The 20778-nt window shown below is 42.5% G+C and overlaps 1 protein-coding gene across 1 annotated transcript in view; it reads right to left on the bottom strand.

Moving 5' to 3' along the window:
* LOC122542470 (dual oxidase 1-like) overlaps nt 1-20778 on the bottom strand; it is a 119855-nt gene that overhangs the window by 71737 nt on the left and 27340 nt on the right. Inside the window, exons 6-13 of the mRNA XM_043680203.2 lie at nt 18429-18630; nt 15879-16045; nt 11826-11886; nt 11609-11705; nt 10254-10341; nt 7031-7133; nt 2366-2538; nt 295-470 (exon numbers count right to left, since the gene is read on the bottom strand). Of these exons, the coding sequence (XP_043536138.1) occupies nt 295-470; nt 2366-2538; nt 7031-7133; nt 10254-10341; nt 11609-11705; nt 11826-11886; nt 15879-16045; nt 18429-18630 (1067 nt within the window). The remainder of the gene's footprint in view (nt 1-294; nt 471-2365; nt 2539-7030; nt 7134-10253; nt 10342-11608; nt 11706-11825; nt 11887-15878; nt 16046-18428; nt 18631-20778) is intronic.

Below are 20778 nucleotides of genomic sequence, written 5' to 3'. Positions count from 1 at the left end.
AATGACCCTTATTCCTTAAAGGATTGAATACTTCAGAAGTTTTACAGGTTAAAAAAGAGAGACTAACAACTCATTTCTATTGGAACAAAAGAATGCCCAAATAATCGCTCCATTTCATTATAAAGCTGTCCATCTCCTGGGCTTCACATCTGAAGGACCATCAACAGTTAGCCGAGACTGCTACAGTGAGTTCAAAGTGACACTATGTGGGTCATCAGAAGGTTTTTCAGTACTTCCCAACAGCCCTCAGACTGATCTTCAAATGGAAAAAAAAAACACGTGACTTTTGCTCACCCATTCTTGGTGTTTTCAAACCAGAATCGATCACCGTCTCGGATGCGTTCAAACTGTTCTTTTATAAGCTTGGGAAAGAGTCGGTCAGAGACCCCATTACTTTCCAGAAAGATTCCAACCAGCAACTCCAGTTTAGAAATGTCATTATTGTACATGGCTGCTAACTCGTCAAAGAGCTGGATTATGGGAGAGACAATATACCAATTAGAATCAAGTTCCTACTGTGCAGGACAGAGAACATTCGAGTTTGCACCAACCCTCTCCCACTAAAGAGCATTCCACCCACACTCTGCTTTGCCATGGCTAACCCACCGAGCTTGCACATCCCTAGACACTATGGGGTGATTTGACACGGCCAATCCATCTAACCTGCACGTCTTTGGACTGTGGGAGGAAACCGGAGCACCCGAAGGAAACCCACGCAGACAAGGGGAGAATGTGGCAAACTCCACACGGAAAGTTGCCCGAGGCTGAAATCAAAAGGCCAATTGGCTGCCAGGTTCTGATGAGACAGAATCCATTATCAAAGTCTGCAATTCGCCGTGACATTCACTGGGGTCAACTTTAACAAGCCAATTGGCTTGCGATCCATTAAGTCTTCTCAGTGGTGTAGGCGTGGAGTCAGTCAGCACTGAACAAACCTGCTCCCACATTTGGGCTGCAAGTTGGGGAGCTGCGACCATTGACTTCATATTGTTAGTTAAATGATTCCACCTTTGGGGACCTGGGCACTGGTGGTCAGCCACTTCTGTTTCAGGAACCCAGATGAAGAGACCCAGTTTTCATTGTGCAATGTGAGTGAACGAGTCACCATACTCTTACCAAACCATAAGGCTGCTCTCTCATTAGAAAGAGATGACTGGTGGTGATTTAACCTGAGGGCCACCATACCTCAGGCGAGGGGAGAGGTTGAGAAGGAGAGCCCTTCGTGGTAACCTCAGGCAGTGATGGGAATTGAACCCACACTGTTGGCATCACACTGCGTCGCAAACCAACCATCCAGCCCTCTGAGCTAAACTGACCCCATTATCACTGCCGGGGCAGAAAGTGGGAGTTAGCCAAAACAGGGGTAAATCAAAACATCTGGAGCTCAGTTGGCTGGATAGCTGGTTTGTGATGCAGACTAACACCAACTGCGCAGGTTCGCCTCCCACACTGGGCGAGGTCACCAGGAAGGTCGAACATTCTCAACCTCACTCCTTGCCTGAGGTGTTGTGATCATCAGGTTAAACTCACCATCTGGTGCACCTCTGACAGCACTGCCCTCTGGACTGCGGTGACTTGATCTAAATCCAACTTCAGTTTTGCAAGTTTGTGAAGTATAGGAACAAGGAAGCTCAACAAAATCTTTGTCAATTACTGTCTTGGCCTTAGGATGGAGCCCATTGTGGGTTCTAAACTATAGTGGTGGGTAGAAAGATTTGCCAGAAGGTACTAGTGATATGAAAATTCTACTAGTTGGAGAGTAAGGAAACAAGGAGACTTCTCATTAGAGCAGTTTAAACAGTCACTCTAATAGATGTGTTCAAAATTCTGAGCAGTTTTGATGGAGTAAATTGGGAGAAATTATTTCCATAGTTTGGTCTGTTGGAAACAAGATACAAAATTGACATTAAAGAACCAGACGGGAGATAGAAGTATTTCATACTGTGGGTGGTGATGATTGGAAATATGCTGTCTAAAAAGGCAGTGGAGGCAGTTTCAATACCAGAAGACAAGTTGCTGCTTCCTTGAAAACGAACAAAACAAATGTGGGGCTAGGGTAAAAGAGAAAGGGAATGCAACTAATTTGTTAGCTCTTTCAAAGGGCTGGCAGAGGCAGGATTGTTTGATTGGCCATCCCTGACGAAACAATTCAAGATAGTGGACGGATGGCAAGGAAAGATCTTTTGAGGTCATCGCAATGATTGACTTGGCCCATACTTTTCAAATTGATCTTTTAATGCCAGGATATTGTTAACAATTGGCATGTTGAAAGATAGTTACAGCATTCTTATTTTCTCACTGCCTAACTTGTGGCAACATTTTGTTTCATTCCTCCTTTCAAAGCAGCAACTAGCAGTTGCCAAACCTGTGGCTTCTCACTGTGGAGTCGAGGGTTGATACTTGACCAGTTAGCAACTGGCTGAAGATCAAATATTCTTCGTGCTTGATTGTAACTTGGAAGGCCGCTGTCTCTCCCCCGTTGGATATCAAGAGCCACCAAGTCTGATCTTGTGAACCTCAGTGGCCCATACATGAAGTCTGCAAAATATAAAGGCTATAGTCAAGGGAATGGTATGCTATTTCAACCAGCCAATTGACAGTTGTAGAACAGCAGGAGTTAATGTTGTTCCTATACTAGTATCTTACAGCATCAAAAAATAGGAAGGATAAATATTAGACTTCATCAGATGTCTATTAGGAGTAAGAGCTGGAAATGTGTTGCTGGAAAAGCGCAGCAGGTCAGGCAGCATCCAGGGAACAGGAGAATCGACGTTTCGGGCATAAGCCCTTCTTCAGGAATGAGGAAAGTTTGTCCAGCAGGCTAAGATAAAAGGTAGGGAGGAGGGACTTGGGGGAGGGGCGTCGGAAATGTGATAGGTGGAAAGAGGTCAAGGTGAGGGTGATAGGTCAGTCTGGGGTGGGGGCGGAGAGGTCGGGAAGAAGATCTCAGGTTAGGAAGGCGGTGCTGAATTTGATGGATTTGACTGAGACAGGGTGGGGGGAGGGGAAATGAGGAAACTGGTGAAACTATTAGGAGTAAGAGGTTGGCTAGGAAAAGGGTAAGTGCACTCTTGGACAAAAAAAAGCAATTTATGTGTACAGCCAGAGGAAATGAGTGAGGTCCTTAATGAGTACTTTACACCGATATTCACCAAGGAGAAGGACATGGATGATAGTAAATTTAGGGAGGAGTAATTGACATTCTAGGGCATGTCAATATTAATAAGGCGGTGGAATTGGGCATCTTGAAAAACATTAAGGTAGATAAATCCTCAAGGCCTGATGGAATCTATCCCAAGAGACCGAGTAAAACAAGGGAAGAGATGGCTGGGGCTTTGGGCCAGATCTTTGCATTCTTTTTATCCATAGACAAAGTCCGAGGAGACATGTAAAAAGCCAAAGTTGTTTCTTCGATTGGAGGGCAGCGGACATAATCCAGAAAATTATAGGTCGGTGAGCCTTCCATCAGTGGCAGAGAAATTATTGGAGAAAATTCTTAGGGACATGATTTACTCACATTTGGAAAAGAATGGACTTATAAGGGATAGTCAGCATGACTTTGTGCAGGGGAGGTATTGCCTCATAAATTTAAGCGATTTCTTTTGAGTAAGTGACAACATAGTTGATGAAGGTAGGACAGTGGGTATTGTTTACATGGACTTTACAAAAGTATTTAACTAGTTCCTTCATGGCAGGCTGATCTAGCAGGTTAAGACACATGGGATCTACAGTGAGTTGGTAAGTTGGATACAAAATTGGCTTGGTCATAGAAGACAGAGGGTAGTTGTGGAAGGACGTTTTTCTGACTGGAGGTCTTGGACCAATGGTCATACAGCCATAGAGATGTACAGCACGGAAACAGACCCTTCGGTCCAACTCGTCCATGCCGACAAGATATCGCAACCCAATGTAGTCACACCTGCCAGCACCTGGCCCACATCCCTCCAAACCCTTCCTATTCATATACCCGTTCAGACATCTTTTACATATTGCAATTGTACCAGCCTCCACCACTTCCTCTGGCACGTACCACCCTCTGCTTGAAAAAGTTGCCACTTAGGTCTCTTTTATATCTTTCCCCTCTCACCCTAAACCTATGCAGTCTAAGTTTTGGACTCCCCCACCCCAGGGAAAAGACTTTGTCTATTTATCCTATCCATGCCCCTCATGATTTTATAAACCTCTATAAGGTCACCCCTCAGCCTCCAACACTCCAGGAAAAACAGCCCCAACCTGTTCACCTTCTCCCTATAGCTCAAATCCTCCAACCCTGACAACATCCTTGTAAATCTTTTCTGAACCCTTTCATGTTTCACAACATCTCTCCAACAGGAAGGAGACCAGATATTGCACACAATATTCCATGTGGCCTAACCAATGTCCTGTACAGCCGCAACATGACCTCCCAACTCCTGTACTCAATACTCTGACCAATAAAAGCAAGCATACCAAACGCCTTCTTCACTATCCTATCTACCTGCTACTCCACTTTCAAGGAGTGCTGATCCTGCACTTTGAGGTCTCTTTGGTCAACAACACTCCCCAGAACCTTACTATTAAGTGTATAAGTCCTGCTAAGATTTGCTTTCCCAAAATGCAGTATCTCACATTTATCTAAATTAGTGGACAGTGAAGAGGGTTGCCTCAGATTACAACAGGATCTGGACCAGATGGGCCAATGGGCTGAGAAGTGGCAAATGGAATTTAATTCAGATAAATGCGAGGTGCTGCATTTTGGGAAACCAAATACTCTATGACTCTAAATTAAACTCCATCTGCCACTTCTCAGCCCATTGGCCTATCTGATCAAGATACCGTTGTAATCAGAGATAACCTGCTTCACTGTCCACTACACCTCCAAATTTTGATGTCTTCTGCAAACTTACTAACTGTACCTCTTATGCTCACACCCAAATCATTTATATAAATGATGAAAAGTAGTGGATCTAGCACCGATTCTTGTGGCACTCCATTGGTCACAGGCCTCCAGTCTGAAAAACATCTCTCCACCACCACTGAGCCAGTTCTGTATCCAAATAGGTAGTTCTCCCTATATTCCATGAGATCTAACTTTGCTAACCAGTCTCCCATGGAGAACCTTGTCAAATGCCTGACTGAAATCCATATAGATCACATCTATCACTCTGCCCTCATCAATCCTCTTTGTTACTTCTTCAAAAAAACTCAATCAGGTTTGTGAGACAGGATTTCCCACCTACAAAGTCATATTGACTATCCCTAATCAGTCCTTGCCTTTCCAAATACATGTACATCCTGTCCCTCAGGATTCCCTCCAACAAGTGGTGTTAGGCAAGGATCAGTGTTGGAAGCTCTGCTGTTTATAATACGTATAAATGATTTGGATGAAAATATGGGGTGTCTGAAGAGTAAGCTTGCAGACAATATGAAAATTGGTGGAGTTGTGGATAGTGAAGAAGGTTGTCAAAGGATATAACAGGATATAGATCAGTAGGAAAATTGGGTGGAGAAGTAGCAGGTGGAGTTTAATCTGGACAAGTGTGAGGTGATGGATTTTGGGAGATCAAATGCAAGAACAAAATATACAGTAAATGCCAGGACCTTAGGAAAATTGATATACAGATTGATCTTGGGGTGCAAGTCCATAGATCCCTGAATGTGACAACACAAATGAATAAGGCTGTATAGGCAGTGTCAGCATGCTTGCCTTTATTGATTGGGACATTAACTATAAAAGTTGGCAAATCATGCTGCATCTGCATAAAACTTCAGTTAGATCACATTTGAAATATTGTGCGCAGTTCTGGTCACCACTCTTTTGGAAGGAATGTGGAGGCTTTGGAGAGAGTGCAAAAGAGGTTTACCAGGATGCTTCCTGGATTGGAGTGTATTGGTTACCAGGAGAGGTTAAACAAACCTAGGTTGTTTTTGCTGGAGCATCAGAGGCTGAGGTGGCAACATAAAATAAGTATATAAAATTATCAGAGGCACAGATGGGGGCATCTTCAGGGTGGCTCGGGTGGAAATATCAAAAGCTAGGAGGCATAATGTTAAAGTGAGAGGGGGAAAGCTTAATGCTTTAAAGTGAAAGGGCAGAAGTTTGAAGGAGATGTGTGCAGCAAGTTTTTTTTAATGCGAGGGTGGTAGGTGTCTGGAAGGCATTCCCGGAGGAGATGGTAGAAGCAGATACACTAAGAACATTTAAGAGCTATTTAAATAGGCATGTGAATCAGCAGGGAAAAGAGCAATACAGACTATATGAAGGCAGACGGGATTAATTTAGAATGGAATCATGGTTGGCACAGACAAGGTGGGCCGAAGGGCCTGTCCTTGTGCTTACAGTACCATGAATTAACATTAACATGGAATGTTCAACTTCCCAAATTTTTGACCCAATGTGAATGCATAAAAGGGAAGGAAAGTTTTGAAGTTAACTTAAGTTGTGTGCCATTGGCATCAGATATGGTTAAATAATCAGGTTTTTAAATAAACACAGAAAGTGTCACTGCTTATTGCTCCAATGTCATGCCCATTGCTTTAAGAATTTATTGTGACTGATTTGAGCAGACAACAGTTTCAATCATTACACTCACTGATTACTACTTGATGATTCTGGGGTAGGAGTACAAGGGAATGATGAAGTTATAATATTTTCATTTCCTTGAGGTGCATTTTAAACGAATATTTAACCTTTTCCATTCCCATTCAAAGTGAAATGATTTAACATGTTTCATTTGAAAACATCATAGGGTTTCCTGCTGAATCTCTTTAATGTGCTTTGTCCCAAGAAGGCAAGCACAGCTCCTTAATGTAGCAGCTAATAGTCCAATATTCAGTTGCTGTTGCAATCAATGCACATTCTGTTTACTAATGCTAAAAAAAGTGCCGGACCAAGGTTGCATGATCCAAAAGATTCTAGTGTAAATCTTCCACTTGTTTCAAACTCTTAATGGATCTAGGTTAATTTGGTCAGGTTTGTTTTATGGCAGTTTCAGAAATTTCACCACAGTCAGCTTTTTTAAAATACTTTCTCAAAGACTGTTTTTTTTACCTCTTAGATCTGACACCACAATATTGTCCTCTCGTTCTGCTATTTGCGAAGCCATGCCCATAATCAACTCATCTACCTTCTGTGGTTTTTCGAAATGTAGAATCTAGCAACAGGTAAACAACAAAACTTGCAAATAAATGTGCAAATAAATCAACCAACAAAAATCAAATGCAACAAATAAACATCCTTAAAAGTAGGTGAACAGTTGTGAAAATATGTGAGTAGTATATTTTGGGTTGCAAGTTGGTAGAAACAGATAGTGGAAGATTTTTTTCTGCTCTAATCCGACCCACCCCTAACATTCGCACAAAAAAAGGGGTTGCTTTTGTTCACTAATTATCCTGTTCATTAATTATTTGCAGACTGTGGGAATTGCTGATAAGGCAATTCCATAAAGCCAACTCCCAATTGCCATTAGGGTAGCTGGTCTCAACAGAGTTTGCTTGGCCAATTCAGATGGTTGTTTAGAGTCAACATCATTACTGTGGGTGTGAAGAGTAAGGGTACCAGGTTTCCCGTCCCAAAAGGCATCAGAGAGTCAGTTGATTAATACAGAAGTGTTGTGATCGGTATTAGATTAGATTCCCTACTGTGTGGAAACAGGCCCTACGGCCCAACAAATCCACACCAATCCTCCGAAGAGCAACCCACCCCTCTCTAACTAATGCACCTAACACTACGGGTAATTTAGCATGGCCAATTCACCTGACCTGCACATCTTTGGACTGTGGGAGGAAACACGCACTAACATGGGGAGAACATGCAAACTCCACATAGTCAGTCGCCCAAGGCTGGAATCAAACCTAGGACCCTGGTGCTGTGAGGCAGCAGTGCTAACCACTGCACCCCCGTGCTGCCCGAAGCAAGTCGAGGTTCCTCCGAGATTTACTGGTATTGATTTTTATTCCAAATTTAATTAAATTAATTTAAGTTTTGTATTTGCCATATTGGGATGTGAGCTCATGGCCCAACATTATTACTCCAGTTCTCAGGATCCCAAGTTCAGTAACATAACTTCCGTACTGCTGTACACACACAATAATGGCTTGTTTAAGACCATCAAGATCTCATTGAGATTATAGGCAACATCTTAGAACTTTGCAGTGGGCAAGAAAGAAAAATGAGCTCTGAAGTCACGATCAGAATTGACAGTATTCTCACAAGAGAAGGCCTGGATTTCAAAGTGTCAAAGCCCATCCTTCCAAACGTATACCAAAAATTTTTTAAATAGTGTAATTATACAAGATTATAATTTATGGGAAGGGATAATGTCACTGGACTCTTTATCCAGAGGCCCATACAAATAATTTGGAGTCATGATGTTAGGGCTGCCCATGGCTAAAGCAACATAAAGCAGCTGAAAGTGGTTCTCAGTTGATATAAAATGGCTGGGGAAGATATTTAGCTGAAACAGCTAAATCAAATCAAATCAAAGTATAAGTTCGAGTATTCAAGGTAACGAGATACAGATAACACAAAGGGTCCTCTGAAAGTATACAATGAGATTTGTTACACAAAACTGATGTAGACGCTTGTGCAGAGAACTATGGTGGAGCTACCCATAGTAACACATTGTATGGCATAGCAAAGCATAGTCATGTCAAGCCATGTACTGGATAAAGTAATATAACAAAGAATAGCCACCTATCAAATATCAAACTGGAGTTTTAAATATACAGCCATTATGGGATATAACTGAAAGTTCAGTTGAAGGCGGATTGAGAGATACCTTTTTATCAGCAAGGGAGTGCTGTCTGGAATGTTGTTGAACAAGACATACAGGCATTGTGAAAGCCCAAGGATAACTGAGAAGGGAGCCCTTTAAACAATATAGATTATGGGATGACCTAAAGCTGTCAAAAGACTGATCATGCAGTCACATGATTAACCTGATTGGATGTGCAAGTTGATAATAACGCTAATTTTTGTAACAGCCAAAGGCAGGCTAAAAGCAGATTTAAAGAAAGTGTATGTTTCCCTTTTTTTCAATGGAGACGTTCCTGGACTGCCAGAAGGTTTCTCCTCACTGGTATAAAACAACAAACCTCTTTGACAACAAAGTGGGCCTGAGTGTCAAGTGATTCATGCAGTCAATCCATCCCCAAACACTTTGGCAATTGGTAGAATGTAGATCCAATTAATAAATTTAATTAATAAAACTCTGAAGCTGAATGCAAAACTCAGTCAATAATAGTAGCTTTGAGTTGAAAAGTGTGGTACTGGAAAAGCACAGCCAGTCAGGCAGCATCTCAGGAGCAGGAGAGTTGACATTTCGGGCATAAGCCCTTCCATCAGGAATCGGGCTAATGCCCAAAATGTCAACCCTCCTGCTCCTCGGATGTTGCCTGACCTGCTGTGCTTTTCCAGCACCACACGTTTCGACTCTGACTCTCCAGTGTCTGCAGTTCTCATTTTTTTTCTAACAGTAGCTTTGAAACTAGTACTGGTGACCATAAGAACCAATTGAATTTGTTTGTTTAGGGAAGGCAATATGTTGTCCTTAACTGGTTCTGACCTACATTTATATGACCACTAGGCATCCACAAAGTGCTTTATAAACAATGAAATACTTGTATAGCGTAGTCACTGTGGTGCTGTAGGAAATGGGTAGATTTTCTGAGCAGAGCAAGCTCCCATGAACATTAAGGAGGTAGTGACTGGATAAATCTGTTTTCATTGAAACTATTGACTGAGTGACTGGCTTGGAGACTTTGAAAACACCTGTTTTGCTGCAGAATACTTGAAACATTCTTCTGTTTCGCTACAAAATATTTGTTAATATGCCTTTGACATCTGCTAGAGGAGGCAGACTGTGCCTGAGTTTAATGTCTCACTCAGCAATTTCAACAGATTGGTATTCGGCCAGTACTGTACTGCAGTGTCAGCCTTTGTGGATTATCTCACACAGCAGTGCTTTGGAGGTTCCATATTGGACTGTGATGGACAAGGTCAGAAGTCACATGATGCCAGGTTATAGTGCAACAGGTACCTGACGAAGGAGCAGCGCTCCGAAAGTTTGTAATTTCAAATAAACCTGTTGGACTATAAACTGGTGTCGTGTGACTTCTGACCTTGTTCACATATCAACACATTGTATTCCATCTGTTTCATGGTAATTTTACAGTATCACTCCTCAGATATGCAGACTTACAAAATTCAAGTTCACAATTTGTCAGGGTTGAATTTAATGTCACACCAGTCTGTGACCGCTCTGTTACCATACCTCTCGATTCCAGAAGTTATTACACACTCGAAGTGCTGGCATTTCTCCAACATTACTTGAAAAACTTTGAAACTGGCAGTCTTTGTTCCTGGAAAAGTCAAATAAAAGCTGATATTGGCATCACAGTAAATTTCAGAGCAGTTTATGCAACCCACTTACATATGACATGAAAAGAACTGGAATTTAGGAACTTCTGTATGATGAAATTAGACTAAAATCTTTTTTTTGCCATTCTGGGAGTATATGGTACAGTGAAAATGCATTTAACGACTAAACATGGTTAAAGGCAAATGTGCTGTTGTCCTAGCCGCTTATTACAGAGAGACAGCTGGTGCTGGTTTAATCTGAAGGTCACCATGCCTCAGATATGGGGAGAGGCTGAGAAGGAGAGTCCTTCAGGATAAGCTCAGCCACTGCCCGATGCAGGAGTTTAACCCAGACTGTTAGCATTACACTGCTCTACAAACCAGCCATTCCAGCCAACTGAACTAATCAACCCCTAAACTAAACATAGTAATTAATCTCTGTCAACAGTTCTACAACAGAGATAGGCATGAAGAATGTCAAAAACTGTTTCACAGATAATCAATTATTTTTGAGGTTTCATTTCTGTTCTTTGATTAGATTAGATTCCCTACAGTGTGGAAACAGGCCCTTTGGCCCACACCGACCCTCCAAAGAGTAACCCACCCAGACCCATTTCCCTCTGACTAATGCACCTAACACTCTGCGCAATTTAGCATGGCCAATTCACCTAACCTGCTCATCTTTGGACTGTGGGAGGAAACCCATGCAGACACGGAGAGAATGTGCAAACTCCACACAGTCACCCAAGGCTAGAATCGAACCTGGGACCATGGTACTGTGAGACAGCAGTGCTAACCACTGAGCTACCATGCCACCCTTTACAGAAATGTAGACACAATGTTGCTACCACACCAAAGTTAGTGAAATATGTTTTGGTGAAGTTGGCTGAGGAACCGCAATGATTAAGACTCTAAAAGAACTCCAAAACACATCAAAGGATCTTTTACAACCACAAACTGAGAGAAAACAGACCCCTGGCTTAATATCTCATTGGTGCATTCTATTTTCTTTTGTACTGCACTGAAATGGCATCTTACGTTTAGGTGATTAAGTTCTACAGCAGAGTGTGAGACCACTTAAGAAGCATAATCAACTCAATTGGACTATTGTGAGAGATCACAGACTTTTATACCATCAAACTGATACTTGACCTTAAATAATTTCTATATTATTTACACAAATTAAATTTAAAGTTCTGTCATAGTGGATGAAATGCACTGGGCCACCTGTAAAAATACAGAGAAACATTAAATTTTCTTCTTTATCACCTCATGTAGACACCTGGTGGAACCAAGGAGTTGATTATTCGGATAGCGGCTGACTGAAATTCGGGTGAGATACCAGGATCCACCTGCTTCTTATAGCCTGAAACACAGATGGAAAAAGTAAAGGTGTTAGTCATTACTTCCTAAAAATGTATGGGATTTAAAAAAACAAATTGCCCCAATTCACTGGAGTTACCATGCAACCATAAATCATACTGACCATCATATTTGCTTCCATTCTGTCCAATGAAGGCTGGCAGCCACTCATAAAATACAATATTCTGCACAAGATAAGGAAACAGTGTCAACCAGGTGGTCTTCAATGTAACAGCACATCCTCAGCACAATCTGTTTGTTGTGAGATAAGCGTGTACTATAAAAATGGAATTTCACCTTACTCGATGACTTTGCATTAGAGTTTGAAGAAATTAAATACCATGCAGTCCCGTCTGTTCCAAAAAGATGAAAATGCCACACAATCGCATCTTACCTTTCAGACTAAAATGAGATTTGCTGATATGATTTTTAGTTGAATAGAGATAGATCATACTCAAATCAAACTGCCCTGAAGATAATCTAATCACCGCAGTCTAACAGTCTAAGAATTGGTTCCAATGAGAGCATGATGTGGATCTGCTATAGGAAATTCAAATGTTCATTCAGGCCAAGAAAGTGCTGCTGATTTTTATCATTTATGTTATCTTGTAGCATCTGCCTTGCATCTCAAATAGATTAGCCTCAATGCTATCACTTCATCAGTATTATTTGTCTGAAACCAAAACTATTCCTACAGTCTCAAGGACCCTTCCCGAAGGCACATTTGGAGCTGAGGAAGCTGGACGGTGGGTGGGACGCCTGATTTAATTAGGGGAGGAAGGCACAAGGACATTTTTGCTGTCCCACAAATGCAAATGATGCCTTTAAATGGGAAATGAATTCCAGTCATGTTCACTTATGGGCTCCAAACTGGGAGGCATCCTTCAAAAGCATTTAGTGTCTCACCAAGGGATCCATGTCTGAGAGGGGTCCTTGAGAACCAACATTCTGCACTTGGCCATTGTTTCCCTCCCCATTCTCCCCATCCTGCCTGTGACCACTCACCTATGACCTGGTCTCTCACTGATATAACAGCTGCCATTAGTGATGCCTTGTGCAATGGATGATATGTTATTGCCCAGCAACTATCAATGGCTGGCATGTCCACTCTGGGGCTGGTCCTTGATTGCTGGCTAGGCTGGCTGTTGGCTACTTAAATTGCTTCTCTCATAAGGTGATGAATCTGTGGAATTCACTAGCCCAGAGTGTGGCGAATCCCAGGACCTTGAGTAAATTTAAAGATGTTGTGGAGATGGCGATGTTGGACCAGGGTGGACAAAGTTAAAAATCACACAACATCAGGTTATAGTCCAACAGGGTTACTTGGAAGCACTAGCTTTCGGAGCACTGCTCCTTCATCAGGACAGCTACCTGATAAAGGAGCAGCACTCCGAAAGCTAGTACTTCCAAATTAACCTGTTAGACTATAACCTGGTGTTGTGTGTGTGATTTTTAAACTAAATTTAAAGAGATAGACAAATTTTTCAAGTTTAAAGGGCTATAGAAAGCAGGCAGGAAAGTGAAGATGAGGTCAAGATGAAATCAGCCACGATCATATCGAATGGTCTATCTCAAGGGGCTGAACTGCCTGCTCCAGCTCCTAGTTCTGATCTGATGTTCTTAAATACTTGGCTGGGACTTAACATAGAAGGCCTTCTCTCAATGAGGTAATGCAGGTTCTTAACAGTTCTTCACCTAGCAAACAAGACCCCAGTTGCCTGGACTCATACAATTAATTTATAATCCCATGGGGAGATTGGGCTAGACAGAGTTCCACTGAAATATATCCCTGTAACAATAGATTACATATCCCTTTAACTCGGGAATTAAGGCAAATTAATTGTTTTCAGAACGTCAGCCCATTTTGGTTGCTATTCTATTGTACATTAAGGGATTGAAACTTCACATACACAAGATGTAAGACAGAGATTGTTGTGGTATTGTCCTGATTGCTGTTATCCGCATCTCACAGTTTCTGTTACCTCTATAGGTATGTGTTTCAGAGCGAAGGGATTTGTGATGCTGCCACCTATTCTCCTTTGTCAATTCTTTGTCCAGGGTCTACCTGTGGTAGGGTAGACTCTGTTGGACTACAGAGTCTTCAGAGAAGAGACATTGTTCTTCAGTAACAGGGTGGTTTATTGCATGACAGCAATACGTACAACTGACAATTAAGTTAGACTCTCAGGAACTATACAAAACACAACTTCTTCCGATGAAGGTTAGGATAAAACCTCCTGTCTCTGCCCATAAACTGTGAGTGGCATCCACAAAATAAGTGGAGCTCAATGTAACATGAACATGAACTATTTCAGAACCATTATCTTGTACAACAAAACTGAGTGCAAATTAATGTTGCATGTAAGTTAACGGACACTGACAGTTTGGTTAATATCTCACTCCAGTATGAAGCAAAGTTGCTTTTAAAACTGAACAAAACAATACATTTTAAATCCAATCTTATTCAAAGAAGTCCAAATCATTCAGTACCAAGCTGAACTAATGTGCATTATAATCACAATGAAGGTGCCTATTTTCTTTACAGCAAAGGATGGTTTTTAAAAGTTTCTTTTTTCACAAAACAAAACTTCTATAGGTATATCTAATAACAACATGCTTGACACCATCCAAGACAAAGCAGCCCACTTGATTGGCACTACATCCACAAACATCTACTCCCTCCGCCACCGACGCTCAGTAGCAACAGTGTACATTATCCACAAGATGCACTGTAGAAATTCACCAAGTCAGCAGCATCTTCCAAAACCACAATATTTCCATCCGGAAGGACAATGGCTGCAGTTATGGGAACATCACAATGGGCAAATTATCCTCCAAGTCACTGACGATCCTGACTTGGAAATATATCACTGTTCCATCAGTTTTGCAGGGTTGAAATTATGGAATTCTCTCCATAATGGCATTATGGGTCTACTTACACCAAATGGACTGCAGCAGTGCAAGAAATCAGATCATTACCACCTTTTCAAGGACAGCTAGGCCCGGTCAATGATGACAACATCCTGTGAATTAATTTTAAACTTCAAAATGAAGCCCAGTAAGGAATCCTGGCCTTGAAGTGAAGCCCAGTGAGGACTCCTGGCTTCAGGTGAAGCCTAGTGAGGACTCCTGAGATCAAGGTGAAGCCTAGAGAGGATTCCTGGCCTTGAAGTGAAGGCTAGCACAGACTCCTGGCCTTGAGGTGAAGCCTAATGCGAACAACCGGCCTTGAAGGGAAGCCTAGCATGGACTCCTGGCCTTAAGGTGAAGCCTAGCATGGGCTCCTGGCCTTGAGGTGAAGTCTAGCATGGACTCCTGGCCTTAAGGTGAAGCCTAGCATGGGCTCCTGGCCTTGAGGTGAAGTCTAGCATGGACTCCTGGCCTTGAAGTGAAGGTTAGCATGGACTCCTGGCCTTGAGGTGAAGGCTAGCACAGACTGCTGGCCTTGAGGTGAAGGCTAGCATGGACTCCTGGCCTTGAGGTAAAGGCCAGCATGGTCTCCTGGCCTTGAGGTGAAGCCTAGCATGGACTCCTGGCCTCAAGGTGAAGCCTAGTGCGGATTCCTGGCCTTGAATCATAGAATCCCTACAGTGTAGAAACAGGCCGTTCAGCCCAACAAGTCCACACTGACCCTCCAAAGAGTAACACATCCAGACCCATTCCCCTACTCTACATTTACCCTTGACTAGTGCACCTAACCTACACATACCTGAACGCTATGGGCAGTTTAGCATAGCCAATTCACTTATCCTGCATATCTTTGGATTGTGGGAGGAAACCAGAGCAGAACCGGGGAGAACGCGCCAACCCCACACAGACAGTCGCCCGAGGCTGGAATCGAAGCCAGGCCACTGGTGCTGTGAGGCAGCAGTGCTAACCACTGAGCCACGATGCCACCTGAGGTGGATCTTAGCAAGGACTCATCTGTTCTATCTGCTTTATTTTTCTCTTCCTCTGCTTTAGAAGGACTGTAATGCTTTATGTCTTTATTTTTCACATTTATACTGAAGATTTTGTACCTCGGCACCTCTGCACCTAAGACAGGGCCAGAAATGGTGACTTTGTACACCTTTCACTGCAACCTTTTGCTTGAGTACATGTGATAATAAAACCTAATTCGCATTGAAAATGAGCCACAAGAATACAAATGAGCAGCACCTCTGTAGTTGTAAGTTACCTGGAAAACGGCAATGACTTGCTTTCGAGCTCTCTGGAATAACTCTTCATCCGAGTAATTGGGATTCTTATCTTTAAACCAGCGAGCCAAATAATTGTGATATCGCAACCAGACGATGCTTTCCGCCTGGAGAAAGGGACTTTCATTTGCTCGTGCATTTCCAAAATCTTTCAGAAAATAACACAAAAAGAAATGTTGTGAAGAATAGGCAAAACTTTATCACTAATTTCTTTCCCATCATCAACGAGTCTTTCGTCTTAGATTTTATTAAACCTTATCCAGATGTTGTAAAGTCATGGAGGTGAACAGCACGGAAACAGACCCTTCGATCCAACTAGTCCATGCCGATCAGATATCCTAAATTAATCTCGTGCCATTTGCCAGCACTTAGCCCATATCCCTCTAAACCCCTCCTGTTCATATATCCATCTAGATGCCTTTTAAATGTTGTAACTGCACCAGCCTCCACCACTCCCGATGGCAACTTTTTCACATACACGTACCACCTGTATGTGAAAAAGTTGCCCCTTCGGTCCCTTTTATATCTTTCCCCTCTCACCTTAAACCTATGCAGTTTAGTTTTGGGCTCCCCTGCCATGGAGCAAAGACCTTAACTATTCACCTTATCCATGTCCCTCATGATTTTATCAACCTCCATAAGGTCACCCCTCAGCCTCCTACATTCCAGGGAAAGAGGTCCCAGCCTATCCTGCTTCGCCTTACAATTCACACTTTCCAGTCTTGGCAACATCTTTGTCAATGTTTTTTGCACTCTGTCCAGTTTAAAAGTCAACCAGACTTCATGTGCTCATATATTCTGCAACTGGATCCCAATGGTGAAGAAGCTCTTGAGTGGCTGTTTATTTAAAATATTTATTTCCAGGAAATGGGTGTCACTGGCTCAGTCAGTATTGTTTATCCCCAAATTGCTCAGAGAGCAGTAATGAGTCAACTACATTGCTGTGGGAGTCACATGTTAGAGGCAAAAAAAATCGGGGACACCAAACGTAGGGAATGGTTCGCCGAGCATCTCAGCCAGGCCGGTGGGGCCTGACCGGACCTCCCAGTCACCGTTCATTTCAATTCCCCTTCCCACTCCCTTTCTGACATGACCATTCTTGGCCTCCTCCATTGCCACAATTAACCACACTGAAAATTGGAGGAACAACACCTCATTTTCCACATGGGCAGCCTACAGCCTGGAGGACTCAACATTGAGTTCTCCAATTTCAAATAACCTCCCTTCACTTCACCCTACTCCCTGCCCAGCCCCTCCCCTCCCTTCCATTCCTCTCTGCCACCAACCGGATTTATCCCTCCCATTGACCAACAAGGTTGTACCCTCGACCTGTCTTCACCTATCCCCACTCCACCACTCTGCCCCCGTCAGCCCCCGTAGGTTCAACAAATTTATTTAGAAAAGAAATGGGAATGAAAGTGAATTTAAAAACCCAGATGACTCACCTAGTGCTCTTCGGCAACCCTACCTGGTGGCCCTATGCATCTGTCTAAGTGGCCTTTTATTGCTGTGTGGGTGATGCTGAATGGATTAAATTCATCTGGGACATAGTGCATCACTGATTTTGACCATTCCAATATTAATATACAAACATACAAATTAAGAGCAGGAGGAGGCTATTCAGTCCCTTGACCCTGCTCCCCATACACCCACCCCCAGTCCTGAAGAAGGGTTATACACAAAACATCAACTTCTCCACCACTTGATGCTGCCTGGCTTGCTGTGTTCTTCCAGCCTCCTGCTTAGTTTACCTTGGGAGTCACACACATAGCCCAGACCAGGTTAAGACAGCAGTTTCCTGCCCTAAAGGGCATTAGTGAACCAGATGGATTTTTCCTAATAATTGTCAAAGGATCCATGGTCATCATTAGACGCTTAATTCCAGATATTTGTTGAATTCAAATTCCACCATCTGCCATGGCAGGAGTTGAACCCAGGTCCCAGTCATTACTTGGGTCTCTCGGATTAATTGTCTAGCGATAATGTCACAAGGCCATCACCTTCCCCTTAACAGTGCTGGAATTTCTGTCTCCCCCACCACTGACAATTCCACCCCTCCCCACCCCACATCACAGATTATAGAATTGTTACTCTACAGGGTGCTGATATTCGGTCTACTGTGTCGGCACCAGCTCATTAAATGAGCCAATCTCCTGCACATTATTTTTATCCAAATAACTATCCAATGCCCTCTTGAATGTCTCAATGGAACCTGCCTCCACTATACTTCCAGGTATATTCCATACCCTAACTACTCGCTCATTGAAAAGGTTTCTCTTCATTTCACTCTTGCTTGTCTTGTTAAATCTAAGCTCTCTTATTCTTGCTCATTTTACGAATTGAAACCGTTCCTCCCTGTTTACTCTACCTGGCCCGTTCATGATTTTCATCCACAGTCTTCTCCCACCTCTAATAATCTGCAAATTAAGCCCATGCAACACCTGGTATCATTTCCTGTCAAGAAAAATAGGAAATGCAAACAGATATCGGTTATGAACCCGAGTATTTTACTGAGGAATCGAACTAGTTACCGTAAAGTCCCTGAAGTCCAGTCTTTTTGGCGACAGGATCTGCCATTTTCCACAAACGAATCAACCCAGTACTTGGCCTCGGTAACAAACCGCCTGAGGAAGTGTCCAAAAGCCCATCAGAAAACGTACGCAGGGCGTCACTCCAAGAATGGGATGACCCATAGATGGAGCTTCCATCAATCCAGGTAGTGACATGGTTTACCTGAAAAAAACCAGGGATGAGACGGACGTCAGTTAATGATAATAATAGCTAGTTACATTTATATAGTGCCTTTATCATTCATACTTAAAGCTACTTCACAGGAGCATTACGAATTAAAGTATCACATTGAGCTACATGATGAGCTAGGTGAAAGTGGGTACTGCAGATGCTGGAGATTCGAGTCAAGATTAGAGCGGTGCTGGAAAAGCACAGCAGGTCAGGCAGCATCCGAGGAACAGGAAAACTTCCTGCTTTTCCAGCTCCACTCTAATCTTGACTACATGATGAGATGTTGGGACAAAAGACCAAAGGTTTGGTCAAAAAGTGTACACCTTTTAAGGTGTGCTTTTGAAATGCAACACAAGATGCAGAGGTGGAGGGAGTACATTCCTGAGCTTGGAGCACAGGCAACTGAAGGTACACCATCAATAGTTGGGTGCTTTATAATTGTGGACACTCAAGAGGAGGGCAGAAATGTTGGAAGGTTGTCGGGCTGGAGGGTTTTATAGATATAGAGAGTATTAAGGCCCGAGAGGGATTTGAAATCAACAAAGAAAATTTTAAAATCAAGCTGGCTTTGCACTCTAACCTCCAGATGAACCCAATATCTCTGACCCAGAGGAAAAAGTGCTACCAATTGAGACATAGCTGAATTATGTATAATCTGGTCAAAAGGAATTAGAGCTAATTCCAGTAGGGTTGAATTTGTAGATTATGTCAACTTTTGGTCACTAATCCAAACGCAAGTGAGACATTAATGCACTGAAAGGTAATGATAGTAATAAGCATGAAATCATAGAGTCATACTGCACAGAAACAGACCCTTCAGCCCAACTCGTTCATGCCAACCAGGTTTCCCAAATTAAACAAGTCCCATTTTCCTGTGTTTGGCCCATATCCCTCTAAACCCTTCCTATTCAAACACCTACCTAAATGTCTCTTAAATGTTGTAATTGTACCCACTTCTACCACTTCCTCTGGCAACTTGTTCCATGTACAAACTACCTTCTGCATGAAAAAGTTGCTACTCAGCTTCCTTTTAAGTCTTTCCGCTCTCACCTTAAACCTATGCCCTCTAGTTTTGGACTTGCCTCCCCGAGGGAAAAGGCCTTAGCTATTCACCTTATCTGTGCCCCTCATGATTTTATAAATCACTATAAAGGTTAGTGTAAGACTTCAGAGTTATAACTGAAAACTAATGAAACCTGGTCCCTTTAGCATTGAAAGGGGATAGCTACACCAAGATCTTACAGACTGGCAAACAGGACAGCACATCGCATACAAAGGCTGAATTAAAACATGACTTCCAAGTAAACTTCAACAGAAGGAGATGTGGGTTGAAATCCTGTCACCTGTTTCCTAACAGCCTGTCGGTGGACCTTCAGCATGTAGAATGCAGAGACTCAACAAGGTGGCTTCACCACGACCTTCTCAAGGGCAATTCAGATAGGCAATAAATGCTGGTCGAGTGAGCAACACCCACAAAATATGACAAAATAAATTTAATAAAAAGTTCAAACAGCAAAAATGTCAAGACAGAATGAGGATGATTGTAGGATGTGTGAGGGCAGCAAAAATTATATTAATTATTTAGGGTGCAATGGGATGACGTATGTGATTATTTTTCTTAAATTGATATATATGGAATGATGAGCCTTCCTCATCCCCGATTAATGTGCTTTGAGCAAACTTTGCACTTTAATTATTTTGTATTTTCCCTCCATTACATTTATATCTCATTCTTCAGGTGAGGTGTCTCACAGGGTCCTGCCAACTTTTGCTCCATGAACAGTCAGTATTTGTTGGGGACCACCAAAAGGATAAAGCTTTGCCTTTTTAATTAACATGTGTAACTAAGAATTATTCCCCTCAATGATTGCCCTTACCCACTTCCCACTAAGGGAATGGATGAGTGATAGAGTCATAGAGTCATAGAGCATGGAAGTAGATCCTTTGGTCCAGCCAGCCTACACTGACCATGTCCCCACTTGTTTGTGTTTGGCCCATATCCCTCCAGATCTTTCCTATTCATGAACTTATCCAAATGCCTTATAAACTTTGTAACTGTCCATCCATCCACCACTTTCTCTGGCAGTTCATTCCACAAAGCAGTCTCTGTGTAAAAGATTTGCCCCTCATTTCCTTTTT

The sequence above is a fragment of the Chiloscyllium plagiosum genome, unplaced genomic scaffold, assembly GCF_037043375.1.
Source record: "Chiloscyllium plagiosum isolate Xiang-an unplaced genomic scaffold, Cpla_swu_hap1 HiC_scaffold_42, whole genome shotgun sequence".
Classification (NCBI taxonomy): Eukaryota; Metazoa; Chordata; class Chondrichthyes; order Orectolobiformes; family Hemiscylliidae; genus Chiloscyllium; species Chiloscyllium plagiosum.
This window is presented reverse-complemented; position numbering and strand designations above follow the sequence as displayed.